This window comes from Mustelus asterias, chromosome 6 (genome assembly GCF_964213995.1).
Source record: "Mustelus asterias chromosome 6, sMusAst1.hap1.1, whole genome shotgun sequence".
In the NCBI taxonomy this organism is placed as follows: domain Eukaryota; kingdom Metazoa; phylum Chordata; class Chondrichthyes; order Carcharhiniformes; family Triakidae; genus Mustelus; species Mustelus asterias.
In genome coordinates, this window is record NC_135806.1 from 119,654,999 (window position 1) to 119,668,257 (window position 13,259).

The following is a 13,259-nucleotide window of genomic DNA, read 5'->3' on the forward strand; positions in this document are numbered from 1 at the left end:
TGGAAGCAAGGTCAAGTCTTGTCCGGAGGCACCTCCACATTAGTAGCTCTGTGGGGGATACTCCTGCAGTAACATGTGGCGTGGTTTCAGCAATCTAGCAAGCTTCAATCGTTGTGGTGCACCCATCTGCTTTCTCATCGCTGACCTGAACATCTGGACAGCTCTTTCTGCTAAGCCATTCAATGCTGTGATAGGGTGCTGTGCACATATGTTTTATTCTATTATTTAGCATAAAATGCTAAAACTCTGCTGCTGTAAAGACAGTGTCTTTATCAGAGACCAAATCTTCTGGCAGGGCATGCGTGGCAAAGGTTTGTCATAGTTTTTCAATTGTTGTTATTTTCATTTCATGGATATCAAGCCACTTGGAATGGGCATCAGTAATAATTGGGAACATAGTGTTCATAAAAGGACCAGCAAAATCCACATGTAACCGTGCCCAAGGTCGGCCAGGCCATTTCCCACAGGTACAACAGCTGAAGGAGGCAGAGTTGTGATCGACACCGGTCACAACGCCCAACATCTTTATCAATGCCTGGCCACCATATATAACTTGTGAGCATCTTCATTTTAGTTTATAAAGTTTATTTATTGGCATCACAAGTAGGCTTACATTAACACTGCAGTTAAGTTACTGTGAAAATCCCCTAGTCGCCACACTCCAGCACCTGTTCGGATACACCGAAGGAGAATTTAGCTTGGCCAATGCACCAAACCAGCACGTCTTTCGGACTTTGGGAGGAAACCGGAGCACCTGGAGGAAACCCACACAGACACAGGGAGAACGTGCAGACACCGCACAGACAGTGCCCCAAGCCGGGAATCAAACCTAGATCTCTGGCGCTGTGAGGCAGCAGTGCTAACCACTGTGCCACCATTTTAGTCTGACCACATTTTTAAAAATTGAAATTTTTTATTCATTTGTGGAACATGGGCGTCACTGGCTGGCCAGCATTTATTGCCCTTCCTTAGTTTCCCGAGGGCAGTTGTGAGTCACCCACATTGCTGTGGCTCTGGAGTCACATGTAGGCCAGACCAGGTAAGGACAGCAGATTTCCTTCCCTAAAGGATAGTAATGAACAAGATGGGTTGTTCCGACTATGGTTTCATGGTCATCAGTAGATTTTTTAATTCCAGATTTCTTTTTATTGAATTCAAATTCCACCAACTGCCATGGCGGGATTCAAACCCGGGTCTCCAGAACATTAGCTGAGGTTCTGTTTAATAGTCTAGCGATAATACCACTGGGCCGTTGCTTCCCCAGAAAAATAGAAATAACATAGACATGTGCATGAAAATAAGAAGCTCATACATAATCAGTTGTGTACATTTATACATTTGTGGAAATAAGTTTTGCAGCAGATATCATGAAATTATGCCTTGTGAGTATATACACTTGATGGTTGACACTATGATAGAGCTAGAAGGTCCTCGGTTGAAACCCTTGTTTGGGCTAAATGAGCCTATCAGAGGTCTTAGTGTCCCATGGACAATCACCAACTAATAAATGTGACCAACATCATGCTTAATGCAGGGTGAAATTGCTCTTGATAGAAGCTGTGTAATTAGTGACAAAAAAACTGCACATTTCAAAGCCCATATTCTGACGATTAAATCAGCAAGGCATTAATTACACAAAAATCACAGACATCCACTCCCTGCCCTTTTTTCGTTAGAAAATTAATTTCGAGCCCATATTGTGCAGCCAGCTCGCCTCAGTCACCATATACAGTCTACAAATAAGGTCAGAGGCACGCTGGCTCTTTGGTTGTGTTGCCCATTATCACCCTTACATGCTTTCTTCGATCAAGGAACATTGTACTGGAGCGGTTTTTAAATTCAACTTGAATTAAGATGCTCGGTTGCATTTGTAGTTTTCTTAAAAGTTTGTAACATGTTTTTCAATTAAAAAAAATTCTTTTTGCTCTTTCTTTCCAACCCAGGTCTTAGAAATGCTTCAGTTACAAATGTTTGGCGATATCAGGATTATGTACTACTCTGACAAAAAAAACCTCCAAAAATAATATTTTAAAATATGTAACTTTTCATAAAAACATTAATAAAACTAGTATTGAAAACAAACTGTGAAACTGAAAATTAAATATAAATGGGTAAAAAAAGCCTCTGCCTCTTTAGACTCTCTGGAGCTTTCCTTCAGCAAATCCCAGATAGATAGAATCCTTACAGTGCAGAAGGAGACCATTCAGCCCATCGAAGGGAAAGTGCTGCCAATTCTAAACAGATGAAAACTTGTGCAGTGCTTAATGAGATCTGCTGTTTAAATAAAACTTTTCTGCCTTTTGGAAAAACTACTTTAAGGCTGACAAAATGTTTTCACTAACTGCAAAGGTGATATACATTTGGCTATATGATTTTCCAATCTCACTATTGCTCATTTTTGTCCTTCCCTATTAACCATAGTAGCTGGAAAGTACTACAAAATATTTTACATCCCAATATGCTGGAGATAGAGTAACATTATCAGGAGTCTAGGTATAGTATTGACATTGCTGTCTGCCCCTGCTGACAGTGGGATATTTTGCCTTTGTTGTGATGTAAGGATATCAAACCTTGTTAAGATACAGGTTCATAGAAGACTTACCAACATGCACATTGTTCTTAAAGGCTGCATTAGGAAGATGAAATACGAGATGGCGGCTAAATTTTTGATGAGTACTGGAGTCCAAGTTCAAAATATCTTTCGATGAACAGTTTATGTTGTATATTTCTTCCAATTTTTGGCAAACATACTGAATAAAAAAAGTAAAACTCGGCTATTAATGCTTGATCACAGGACATATATGCAATCACAGAAGTCCTTCTACAAAGGTATAAATTCTATGCTTAAAAGTGATTGGAAGCTTTCACTACACTGCATTTTAACTCTACCATCTTTTTGATTTAAAGCTGACAGAATGCGCAATCTTAAATCTTGCTTTACAATGTTCTAGCAAAATCAATTAAATTATATTTACTAAAGAATGTCTAGAATACTAGAGTGTGTCTATAGTTGGGGTTAAAGTCCCATAGTAACCAGCAGTCCGCTATTACCTTCAACAATTGTCTACATGGACTTTAGCAAGGCCTTTGACAAGGTACCGCATGGTAGGTTATTGCATAAAGTTAAATCTCACGGGATCCAGGGGGAGGTATCTAAATGGATACAAAATTGGCTTCTTAACAGAAGCCAGAGGGTGGTTGTAGAGAGTTGTTTTTCAAACTGGAGGCCTGTGTCCAGTGGTGTGCCTCAGGGATCAGTGCTGGGCCCACTGTTATTTGTCATTTATATTAACGATTTGGATGAGAATATAGGGGGCATGGTTAGTAAGTTTGCGGTTGATACCAAGATTGGTGGCACGGTGGACAGTGAGGAAGGTTATCTCCAATTGCAGTGGGATCTTGATCAATTGGGCCAGTGGGCTGAGGAATGACAGATGGAGTTTAATTTAGACAAATGCGAGGTACTGCATTTGGGTAGATTGAACCAGGGCAGGACTTACAGTTAATGGTAAGGCGTTGGGGAGAGTTACAGAACAAAGAGATCTAGGGGTGCATGTTCATAGCTCCTTGAAAGTGGAGTCACAGAGTGGTGAAGAAGGCATTCGGCATGCTTGGTTTCATCGATCAGAACATTGAATACAGGAGGTGGGACGTCTTGTTGAAGTTGTACAAGACATTGGTAAGGCCACACTTGGAATACTGTGTGCAATTCTGGTCACCCTATTATAGAAAGGATATTATTAAACTAGAAAGAGTGCAGAAAAGATTTACTAGGATGCTACCGGGACTTGTTGGATGAGTTATAAGGAGAGGCTGAATAGACTGGGACTTTTTTCTCTGGAGCGTAGGAGGCTGAGGGGTGACCTTATAGAGGTCTATAAAATAATGAGGGGCATAGACAAGGTAGATAGTCAATATATTTTCCCAAAGATAGGGGAGTCTAAAACTAGAGGGCATAGGTTTAAGGTGAGAGGGGAGAGATACAAAAGTGTCCAGAGGGGCAATTTTTTCACACAGAGGGTGGTGAGTGTCTGGAAAAAGCTGCCAGAGGTAGTAGTAGAGGCAGGTACAATTTTATCTTTTAAAAAGCATTGAGATAGTTACATGGGTACGATGGGTATAGAGGGATATGGGCCAAATGCGGGCAATTGGGATTAGCTTAGGGGTTTTTAAAAAAAAATAAGGGCGGCGTGGACAAGTTGGGCCGAAGGGCCTGTTTCCATGCTGTAAACCTCTATGACTCTAATTACTCTTTTTTTCCCCCCACGTTAGCGAGTCACTAAGCTAGGAGGACATCACTGTTCCCAACCCAATATCCACATAAGCCCATTTTCCAGCAGTGGTCAGCAGACAGTAATTAGAGGCAGGAAACCTCATTAACCTTCATCCCACTAACCCAGGGACACAGGCCGATTGCAGTTCCGCTTCCCCTGCTAAGCTAAATCTGCTAACTCCGATTTATCTTGAAACTTTTGTGGTTTATGTGGCTAAGAAACTCACAACGCCCACAAAGTAATGTTCTAGCTCTTTAATTGGTATCCTTAAAAATGTTTACGAGAAGTTGCATCATCTGGTAGACCTCTCCTCATATTGCAAGAGTAAACATTGAAATGTAGGACAGGAACAAATATGGGAGGGGTGGGGAGATTGAAACTGAGCAAACAATGTGGAATAGACTGGAAAACAGCATAGGGGCACTATAATCCTGGAATTATTCAAGAAACAATAAGATGCTGCAATGAGGAAAATGTAGAGTTGTTCTGGATAATTAAACTAAAGATTGGCTGAATGTGCTTCTCATTCCTAGTCAGTCCAGAGGAGGCACTTGTATATAGTGCAAAAAAGAAACAGATATCAAAAACATGTTCACATGATAGCTATGCAGGCAACTTCCCAGAGACAATCTCTCATTAGTAGAAGATTGGTGAGCTTCAAGTTTTTAGATTGAGAGCTTCAAGTTTTTAGGTGTCCAGAGCACCAACAATCTGTCCTGGTCCCCCCATGCTGACACTGTAGTTAAGAAAGCCCACCAACGCCTCTACTTTCTCAGAAGACTAAGGAAATCTGGCATGTCAGCTACGACTCTCACCAACTTTTAAAGGTGCACCATAGAAAGCATTCTTTCTGGTTGTATCACAGCTTGGTATGGCTCCTGCTCTGCCCAAGATCGCAAGGAACTACAAAAGGTCATGAATGTAGCCCAATCCATCACGCAAACCAGCCTCCCATCCATTGACTCTGTCTACACTTCTCGCTGCCTCGACAAAGCACCCAGCATAATTAAGGATCCCACGCACCCCGGACATTCTCTCTCCCACCTTCTTCCTTTGGGAAAAAGATACAAAAGTCTGAGGTCACGTACCAACCGACTCAAGAACAGCTTCTTCCCTGCTGCTGTCAGACTTTTGAATGGACTTATCTTGCATTAAGTTGATCTTTCTCTACACCCTAGCTATGACTGTAACATTACATTCTGCATTCTCTCATTTCCTTCTCTATGAACGGTATGTTTTGTCTGTATAGCGCGCAAGAAATAATACTTTTCACTGTATGATAATACATGTGACAATAATAAATCAAATCAAATCATGAAGATAAGTTCAATCTTTAAAATGTTTACACTAATGTTCAAAGGGTTTCTGCTGATCATGCGTTCTGCGCCTTCTACCAGGTAACCTTATATGCAAGAAAATCCTGAGACAGAATGAAAGTAACACAAAGAACCATTTAAAACTATTTTTTTTAAATGTTGCATTAGTATTTATTTGCAAATCAACAGTCAATTGCAGTTATCAATTCAATTGGATTTATGATCAAAATCACAATTTCCTGACCGTGGTGCACTATCTTAGAATCATAGAATTCCTACAGTGCAGAAAGAGACCATTCGGCCCATTGAGTCTGCACTAACTCTCCACATTCAACTCAGGCCCTCCCCATTGTAACCCCACCCACCTAACCCACACATCTTGGGACACCAAGGATCAATTCAGCATGGTCAATCCACCTAACCTGCACTTTTTTGCACTGTGGGAGGAAACCGGAGCACCCGGAATAAACCCACGCAGACACGGAGAGAACGTCCAAACTCCACACAGTCACCCAAGGCTGGAATCAAATCCGGGTCCCTGGCGCTGAGGCAGCATTGCTAACCACTGTGCCACGGTGGCACCCATCATCACTTTCAACTTCTCTGTCCCATTTGACAGTCGGCTACACCTTGTTCCAGAACCTCTGCTTCATTGTCAAGCTGAATGGAACTACATTTGTTTAATTCTACTCTTGCCTATCCAATATACCAAAGTATCTCCAGAAATGGCTCCCATTTCTACCCCATGCCATCACACCTGATGTTTCTCAAGGATCGATTCTTGCACCATTTCTCTGCCTCAACTACATGCTGAACCTAGGCAACGTCATTCAAAGATATGGGGGACAATTCTCCCAGCCCACTCAAGCAATGTGGCGGACTGGGAGACATCAGCGGGGCCATTTTGCAGGCTTTCCACTGGGCGCCACGACTTCCGTACATCTCCGGTTCTAAGTTTTTTCGCGTAATCAGCTCCGTGCCGATTTCTAGCGCAGAGCTGATTGCAATATGGAATTCTGAATTTCCATACGATTAGCGGGCCCGGGACTGAAGTTTCAAATGGTTCCCTCCAGCTGGGTTTACTCCAGCTCCCCACCAACGGGGAATAGGTGGCCCAACCCCACTGGAGGAAAGAGAAGCCATTGAGCATCGGGGGCAAGAGGGGTGCTTGGCACTGCCCACTGGGCATCAGACAGTACCAAGCGGCGGGGCCAGAGGGAGAGAAGAGGGCGATTGGAGCCGGGGGGGCTGGGAATAAACATAGGGGCTGGCCCGAGGAGGTCTGGGATGCCATCGATTCGGGGTTTGCGGGGCTGACCAGCGATCGGGAAGGCCAGCGATCTGGAGGCCATTGTGCATGCGCCAATCTCCACTCTGACAGATCGGCGCATATGCAGTGGCCCGCTCAGAGTTTTGCTGCCAGCCTCTCGGGTGGGAATAGGCCCCGCCCACAGATTTCCACAGTGAATCATGCTGAGGCAATCTGTAGTGCACAGAGTGTCAGAAAGGCCTTTGACAAGGTCCCTCATGGGAGGTTAGTTAGGAAGGTTCAGTCGCTAGGTATACATGGGGAGGTAGTAAATTGGATAAGACACTGGCTCAATGGAAGAAGCCAGAGAGTGGTTGTGGAGGATTGCTTCTCTGAGTGGAGGCCTGTGACTAGTGGTGTGCCGCAGGGATCGGTGTTGGGTCCATTGTTGTTTGTCATCTATATCAATGATCTGGATGATAATGTGGTAAATGGATCAGCAAGTTTGCTGATGATACAAAGATTGGAGGTGTAGTGGACAGTGAGGAAGGTTTTCAAAGCTTGCAGAGGGATTTGGACCAACTAGAAAAATGGGCTGAAAAATGGCAAATGGAATTTAACGCAGACAAGTGTGAGATATTGCACTTTGGAAGGACAAACCAAAGAAGAACGTACAGGGTAAATGGTAGGACTCTGAAGAGTGCAGTTGAACAGAGGGATCTGGGAATACAGGTACAGAATTCCCTAAAAGTGACGTCACAGGTGGATAGGGTCGTAAAGAGTGCCTTTGGTACATTGGCCTTTATAAATCGGAGTATCGAGTATAAAAGTTGGAGTGTTATGGTAAGGTTATAAAAGGCATTGGTGAGGCCGAATTTGAGTATTGTGTACAGTTTTGGTCACCTAGTTACAGGAAGGATGTAAATAAGATTGAAAGAGTGCAGAGAAGGTTCACAAGGATGTTGCCGGGACTTGAGAAGCTGAGTTACAGAGAGAGATTGAATAGGTTGGGACTTTATTCCCTGGAGCGTAGAAGATTGAGGGGAGATTTGATAGAGGTGTATAAGATTTTGATGGGTATAGATAGAGTGAATGCAAGCAGGCTTTTTCCGCTGAGGCTAGGGGAGAAAAAAACCAGAGGGCATGGGTTAAGGGTGAAAGGAGAAAAGTTTAAAGGGAATATTAGGGGGGGCTTCTTCATGCAGAGAGTGGTGGGAGTGTGGAATGAGCTGCCGGATAAAGTGGTAAATGCGGGGTCACTTTTAACATTTAAGAAAAACTTGGACGGGTTCATGGATGAGAGGGGTGTGGAGGGATATGGTCCAAGTGCAGGTCAGTGGGACTAGGCATAAAATGGTTCGGCACAGACAAGGAGGGCCAAAAGGCCTGTTTCTGAGCTGTAATTTTCTATGGTTCTATGGTTCTAAATTCCTTCTGGAAATCATGCTAAAAAACCCAGCAGGATTTACTCTCATTTTCCCGCATGTTGGGAACTTAGAATTTTTTTGAAACAATCGCAGCATTCCACACGAACACTGACACCCAATTCTAGATTACTACTGCCTCTGTACTGTCAGATTGCTTGTTTGACACCCAGTCCTGGATGAGTTAAGCATTGGAAATCTTTGGCTGCTGCTCCATCCCTGTAACTTCCCTTTCCATCAATTATATCTCTCTGGCTACTTTCTCAGATTGAACCAAATTGTTTGTAACTTTGGCATCCTATTTAACCCTGGTCTGAGCTCTGGCTCCATTTCTCTTCCAACTCAAAGGCAGCCTACCTCCACTCTGCTCACTACCATCGTCGCAAAAACAAATGTGGGCTTTGCCAACCAGAGGATAGAATTAAAAAGTCCAGTATTCCCTGCCAAAGAGCATTAATTGGCAAAATCCATATTCACTTGTTGGCCTTTGTTAGCTCTGGACTCAAATACTGCAACGCTCTCCTAGTACGCCTCCCATCTTCCAGCCTCCACAAACTTCAGCACACCCAATATCTTGGTGTCTATTTGGTAACTGCATCAAGTCCTATTTACTCATTACGTCTGTGCTCTGTGACTTCCATTGGTTCCCAATTCCCCAATGCTGCAAATTTTAAGTTTTCACCTTCATGTCCAAATCCTTATGTGGCAATGCACTTTCTTGTTTCTGTAGCTTGCTCTAATCCTACAACCCCGCTGGAGAACTTTCTGTTTAATAAATCTCTCTGCCTCATCAACTCCCTCACCTTCTTTAAGATCCTCTTGAAAGTCCATCTCTTTGACCAATAACCCATCTGATTATGGAGGGAACTCTCTGGCTGTTCATGCTGGTGGGATCTTCTGGTCCTGCCAAGGGTGCACCAACATCGCGGGTTTCCCGGCAGCGTGGGGTGCAGTCAATGGAAAATCCCATTGACAGCAGTGGGACCACAAAATCATGTGCCGGCGAACAGTGCGCCACCGCCCATTGAGAAACACACTGTCGGAGGCCAGAGAATCCCCCCCCTGCACCATCTCTGACTGATCTTGGGATGTTTTTCTGCATTAAAGTCACTACATTAAAAAAAGCTCTTTTTAATCAAGTGAAATCAATCTAAACTAAATAAAGCACGTCAGGAAGAAAACCAAGGTAAGGTAAATAAATATATCAGCACCTGGATTAACTCTGTCACCATCCGTCTCCCATCACATTCTGGATTTGTTTGTTTATTGAATTCCAAGTCAAAATACAAATGACAGACAGATCCTTCTGGAATTACTTCATAGCAATGCATTAATGACTTTCGGTATTTCCTGGAAAACAACCATGAAATATTGGAAGCTCGGGGTATTCTAGATGTGCACTGAATTCCTAACCAGCTTGGAATAGCTATATAGGTTTATTTCTATCTATAAGTTTGAGAGCAAATGGGACTCATTTGTATTTGAGGGTTATGACCTTTAAAATTCAGTCCAAAATTTAGATATCGGACTGTACAACAAACCACTTCAAAACCTCTTTGTAAACCTTTAGTCAAAAGACAAAAACAGATTAGGCATAACCAGTTTGGGTCATTAGAATAATTTTGTTTATCTGGGCCAATTCTACCTTGCATGCTCAAGAAGCAGCTTAAAGTTTGCCCTTTCGAACCCAAATAGTCACATGTGTACGTGACTATTGACACACTTGTTAATGACATGATTATACTGTACCTAAAGAATTAAAAACAGTTCCATACAAAGATAAATCAACAATCAAGTGCCTAATGTGGGGTAGCAAGCTTCTGATTGTCAAAAAAACAACAGTTTTGAGAAGTGCTTTTTCTGAGTTTCCACTCAAATTCATTTGCAAATCACTTGACACAAAATCTGCCATGAACCAGTTCAATTTGGGAATATTTTAAAATATAATTATTTTAAATTCTAGTTTCAAAATTTTCCTCGATATATTGAAGAGTGATGTTGGTAAAGTTTGATTAATATAGCTGAAGATGGATTTATTACAAAAAGAAGTATTTTTAGTCACAATGCTAATTCACCATCTGTGACTAATCAAATTTTACATTACTAAATATGAATAGGTTTGAATCCCACCACGGTGGATGGTGGAATTTGAACTCAATAACAAAAATAAATGGAATTAAGTATCTACCGATGACCATGAAACCATTGTTCATTGTCGGAAAAACCCATCTGGTTCACTAATGTCCTTTAGGGAAGAAAATCTGCCGTCCTTACCTGGTCTGGCCTACATATGACTCCAGAGCCACAGCAATGTGGTTGATTCTCAACTGCCTTCAGGCAACTAGGGATGGACAATAAATGCTGGCCAGCCAGCGACGTCCATATCCCCATGAATAGATGAAAAGATTTACAAAACTATTTTCTAGTTAGACTGTGGTAAATTTTTTAAAAATTAGTTTCAAAATGTGCTCATTTGTGCTCTTCCACCTAAAAGATCCCAGGTTAATTTTTAGAACTGACTTGATGATCCACAAACAAGTACAGTAAGAAGCAACTTCTACTGGTGACTGTAGCCAAAACGATACATGTTGTCAAAGCTTTTTGTCTTGTACTCATCACGACAAACAAGAATGAGTCAACTGGCCTACCAATCAATAGGATAGTTTGAAATCTGTTATTATTGCATTTGTTCTGATGAGTGCAAGATGAAAAGCTTCAGCAACATATCTCTTTTCAGCAAATTTCAAGTTCTGTATTAACAAGCAACTATTAGTGATTAATTCACCTTGGGGCTGATGGCAGTTTCATGGATTGGGCCTGATTCTAGATTGATCTTTTTTAAAACTCTGGCATAAGTTTGAGGAAATTCATGTTGCTCCGAATGTAATACGCGCTTAAAATTCCACAATATTTTGCATCAATCACGCAGATTTCTGGTGAAATGTGCCAAAAAAAAACCCCACAGTGCTTGTATGGTGGCACAGTTGTTAGCACTGCTGCCTCACAGCATCAGGGACCCGGGTTCGATTCCCGACTTGGGTCAGCGTGTGGAGTTTGCACTTTCTCCCTGTGTGTCTTTCCTCCGGGTGCTCTCATTTCCCCTCTCAGTCCGAAAGACGTGCTGGTTAGGTGGATTGGCTATGCTAAATTCTCCCTCAGTGTGCCCAAAGAGACGCCGGAGTGTGGCGACTTGGGAATTTTCACAGTAACTTCATTGCAGTGTGAATGTCAGCCTACTTGTGATTAATAAATAAACTTTACCACATCAAATTGCAGCCAAGTAAGGGCAGAGGGAAATATACCCACAGAATTTTACAGGTGCTTTCCACCAGTGGAGCAGCAGAACTTAAGGAGCAATGTGTAAAGTTTAAATTTACCCTACCTTTGAAATTCACATAAATTAATCATTAACAGGAATGTTAGCATGATATGATCACTTACTGATAGTAAAACCATAGCTCAGTATACGTTGTGACAAGGTAAATTCGCTGTCCATGCACAGCGTCCTTTTCATTTTCTTTCTCCAAAGCAAATACATGAACATCCTGCAATGAAAATGTTGAAATTAATAAGTGCTCAGGCACTAATCCCTATTTTGCCTGCTGTGTTAATTTAAGCTTTTAAACCCTAACATACTCTGGCCGCTGGAAAATTCTGTTTGATATCTGGGTTATTTTTTATGGAGGTATATATGGAGGTGAGAGAATAAGGATATATTATATATGTCTCAATTTGAAATATGAATACCTTTCTCAGTTTGCCCATATGTTCCTGGCGAGTTGAGCTTGTGATCCTGAGATTTGACAGTAACAAAACTATTTGCTTGGCTAGATTTCTCTGTATTGACTTTTGCATCAGCTGTGAAGCAGACCCTTGAAATACCTGTTTGTAATACCCTTTTTAGCATTCCTTATTTCCTTCTATCCCCAGAACTCAGGTGAAAATTTTAGCCTTGCTGGGGGCAGGAACAGAACAAACCATTTCCCTGGCTCCATCCTGTCCCTGGGCCATGGGGATTGGAAGGGGACGGCTCCAGGGCTGCCCACCCACAAGAGGCAAGTAGCCAATTCAAGCAGTTAAGGGCTGATGACCAGTTAACTTGTCAGAGGCCAACTAGAGACTCCAGCTGACGTCCAGGTCCCCAGAAGCATAGAGAAACAGTGTAGCAGGCTGAGACAGTCTCCTTGTGGCCCAGCACTTCGGAAATTATCTGCAAAGGGGTTCACTCCTCTCCCACTCCCTACTCCTGCAGTGTTGGGCTGGCCTCTGAGTTGGAGTCAAGGCACCTAATCCTTAGAGTGCCCTCTCACTTACTTGCTAAGGTAACTTGCTGCTCGTTCTGATGTGGTGGGCCTTCAACTGGGGAAAATCAGATGAGTGAATGTTCCTCACAAGTGCGAGCTTCTGACTCCCAAGTCAGTCTGGCAGCAGGGTCCTAAAGCCCATAGAAAATTCTGCCTTTAGTTTCTATATCTAAAAATATTGGATAGACTCATGCTGTCAATTTACCATCATTGTCATCCTTGACTAGTTATTAAGAGACATACAAGATCAGAAGATTCACCAGCTGCTTTTACATCCTTGTTACCTGACAGGAAGTCTGCTGCCTCTGCTTTACCTGCTGCTGTTATAAGGCTGAAAGTGACACGTAGGGTGGATGAGTTAGGGAAAGAGGGCATATGAATCTGTGCTCTTCTACTATCTGGTGCCATAAACTGACAATTTAAACGCCTTCTGTCTCTGCACCTCTCAATTTATTTATTTTTAATTGAAGACGGGATTCTCTGGTTCCACTGCAGTGAAGAGATTTGGTTGAGCGCCAAATACCTTGTCCTTACTTGCAGCGGGGTGGGGGGAAGTGGGTGTAAACGGCTGGAGAATTCCGGCCTTAGTTTCACATCATTCTTCTTGACTATATTACGTTTTTTCCACATAGCATTTTATTCCCACTTTGGCTCTCTAAAAAGAAAAATGATAATCTCCTGACAAAGATGTC

At 42.4% G+C, this 13,259-nt stretch overlaps 1 protein-coding gene across 1 annotated transcript in view; it reads right to left on the bottom strand.

Annotated features, from left to right (window-relative positions):
- primpol (primase and polymerase (DNA-directed)) overlaps window positions 1–13,259 on the bottom strand; it is a 31,559-nt gene that overhangs the window by 11,697 nt on the left and 6,603 nt on the right. The window contains exons 4-6 of the mRNA XM_078215056.1: window positions 11,705–11,808; window positions 9,475–9,613; window positions 2,603–2,750 (exon numbers count right to left, since the gene is read on the bottom strand). Of these exons, the coding sequence (XP_078071182.1) occupies window positions 2,603–2,750; window positions 9,475–9,613; window positions 11,705–11,808 (391 nt within the window). The remainder of the gene's footprint in view (window positions 1–2,602; window positions 2,751–9,474; window positions 9,614–11,704; window positions 11,809–13,259) is intronic.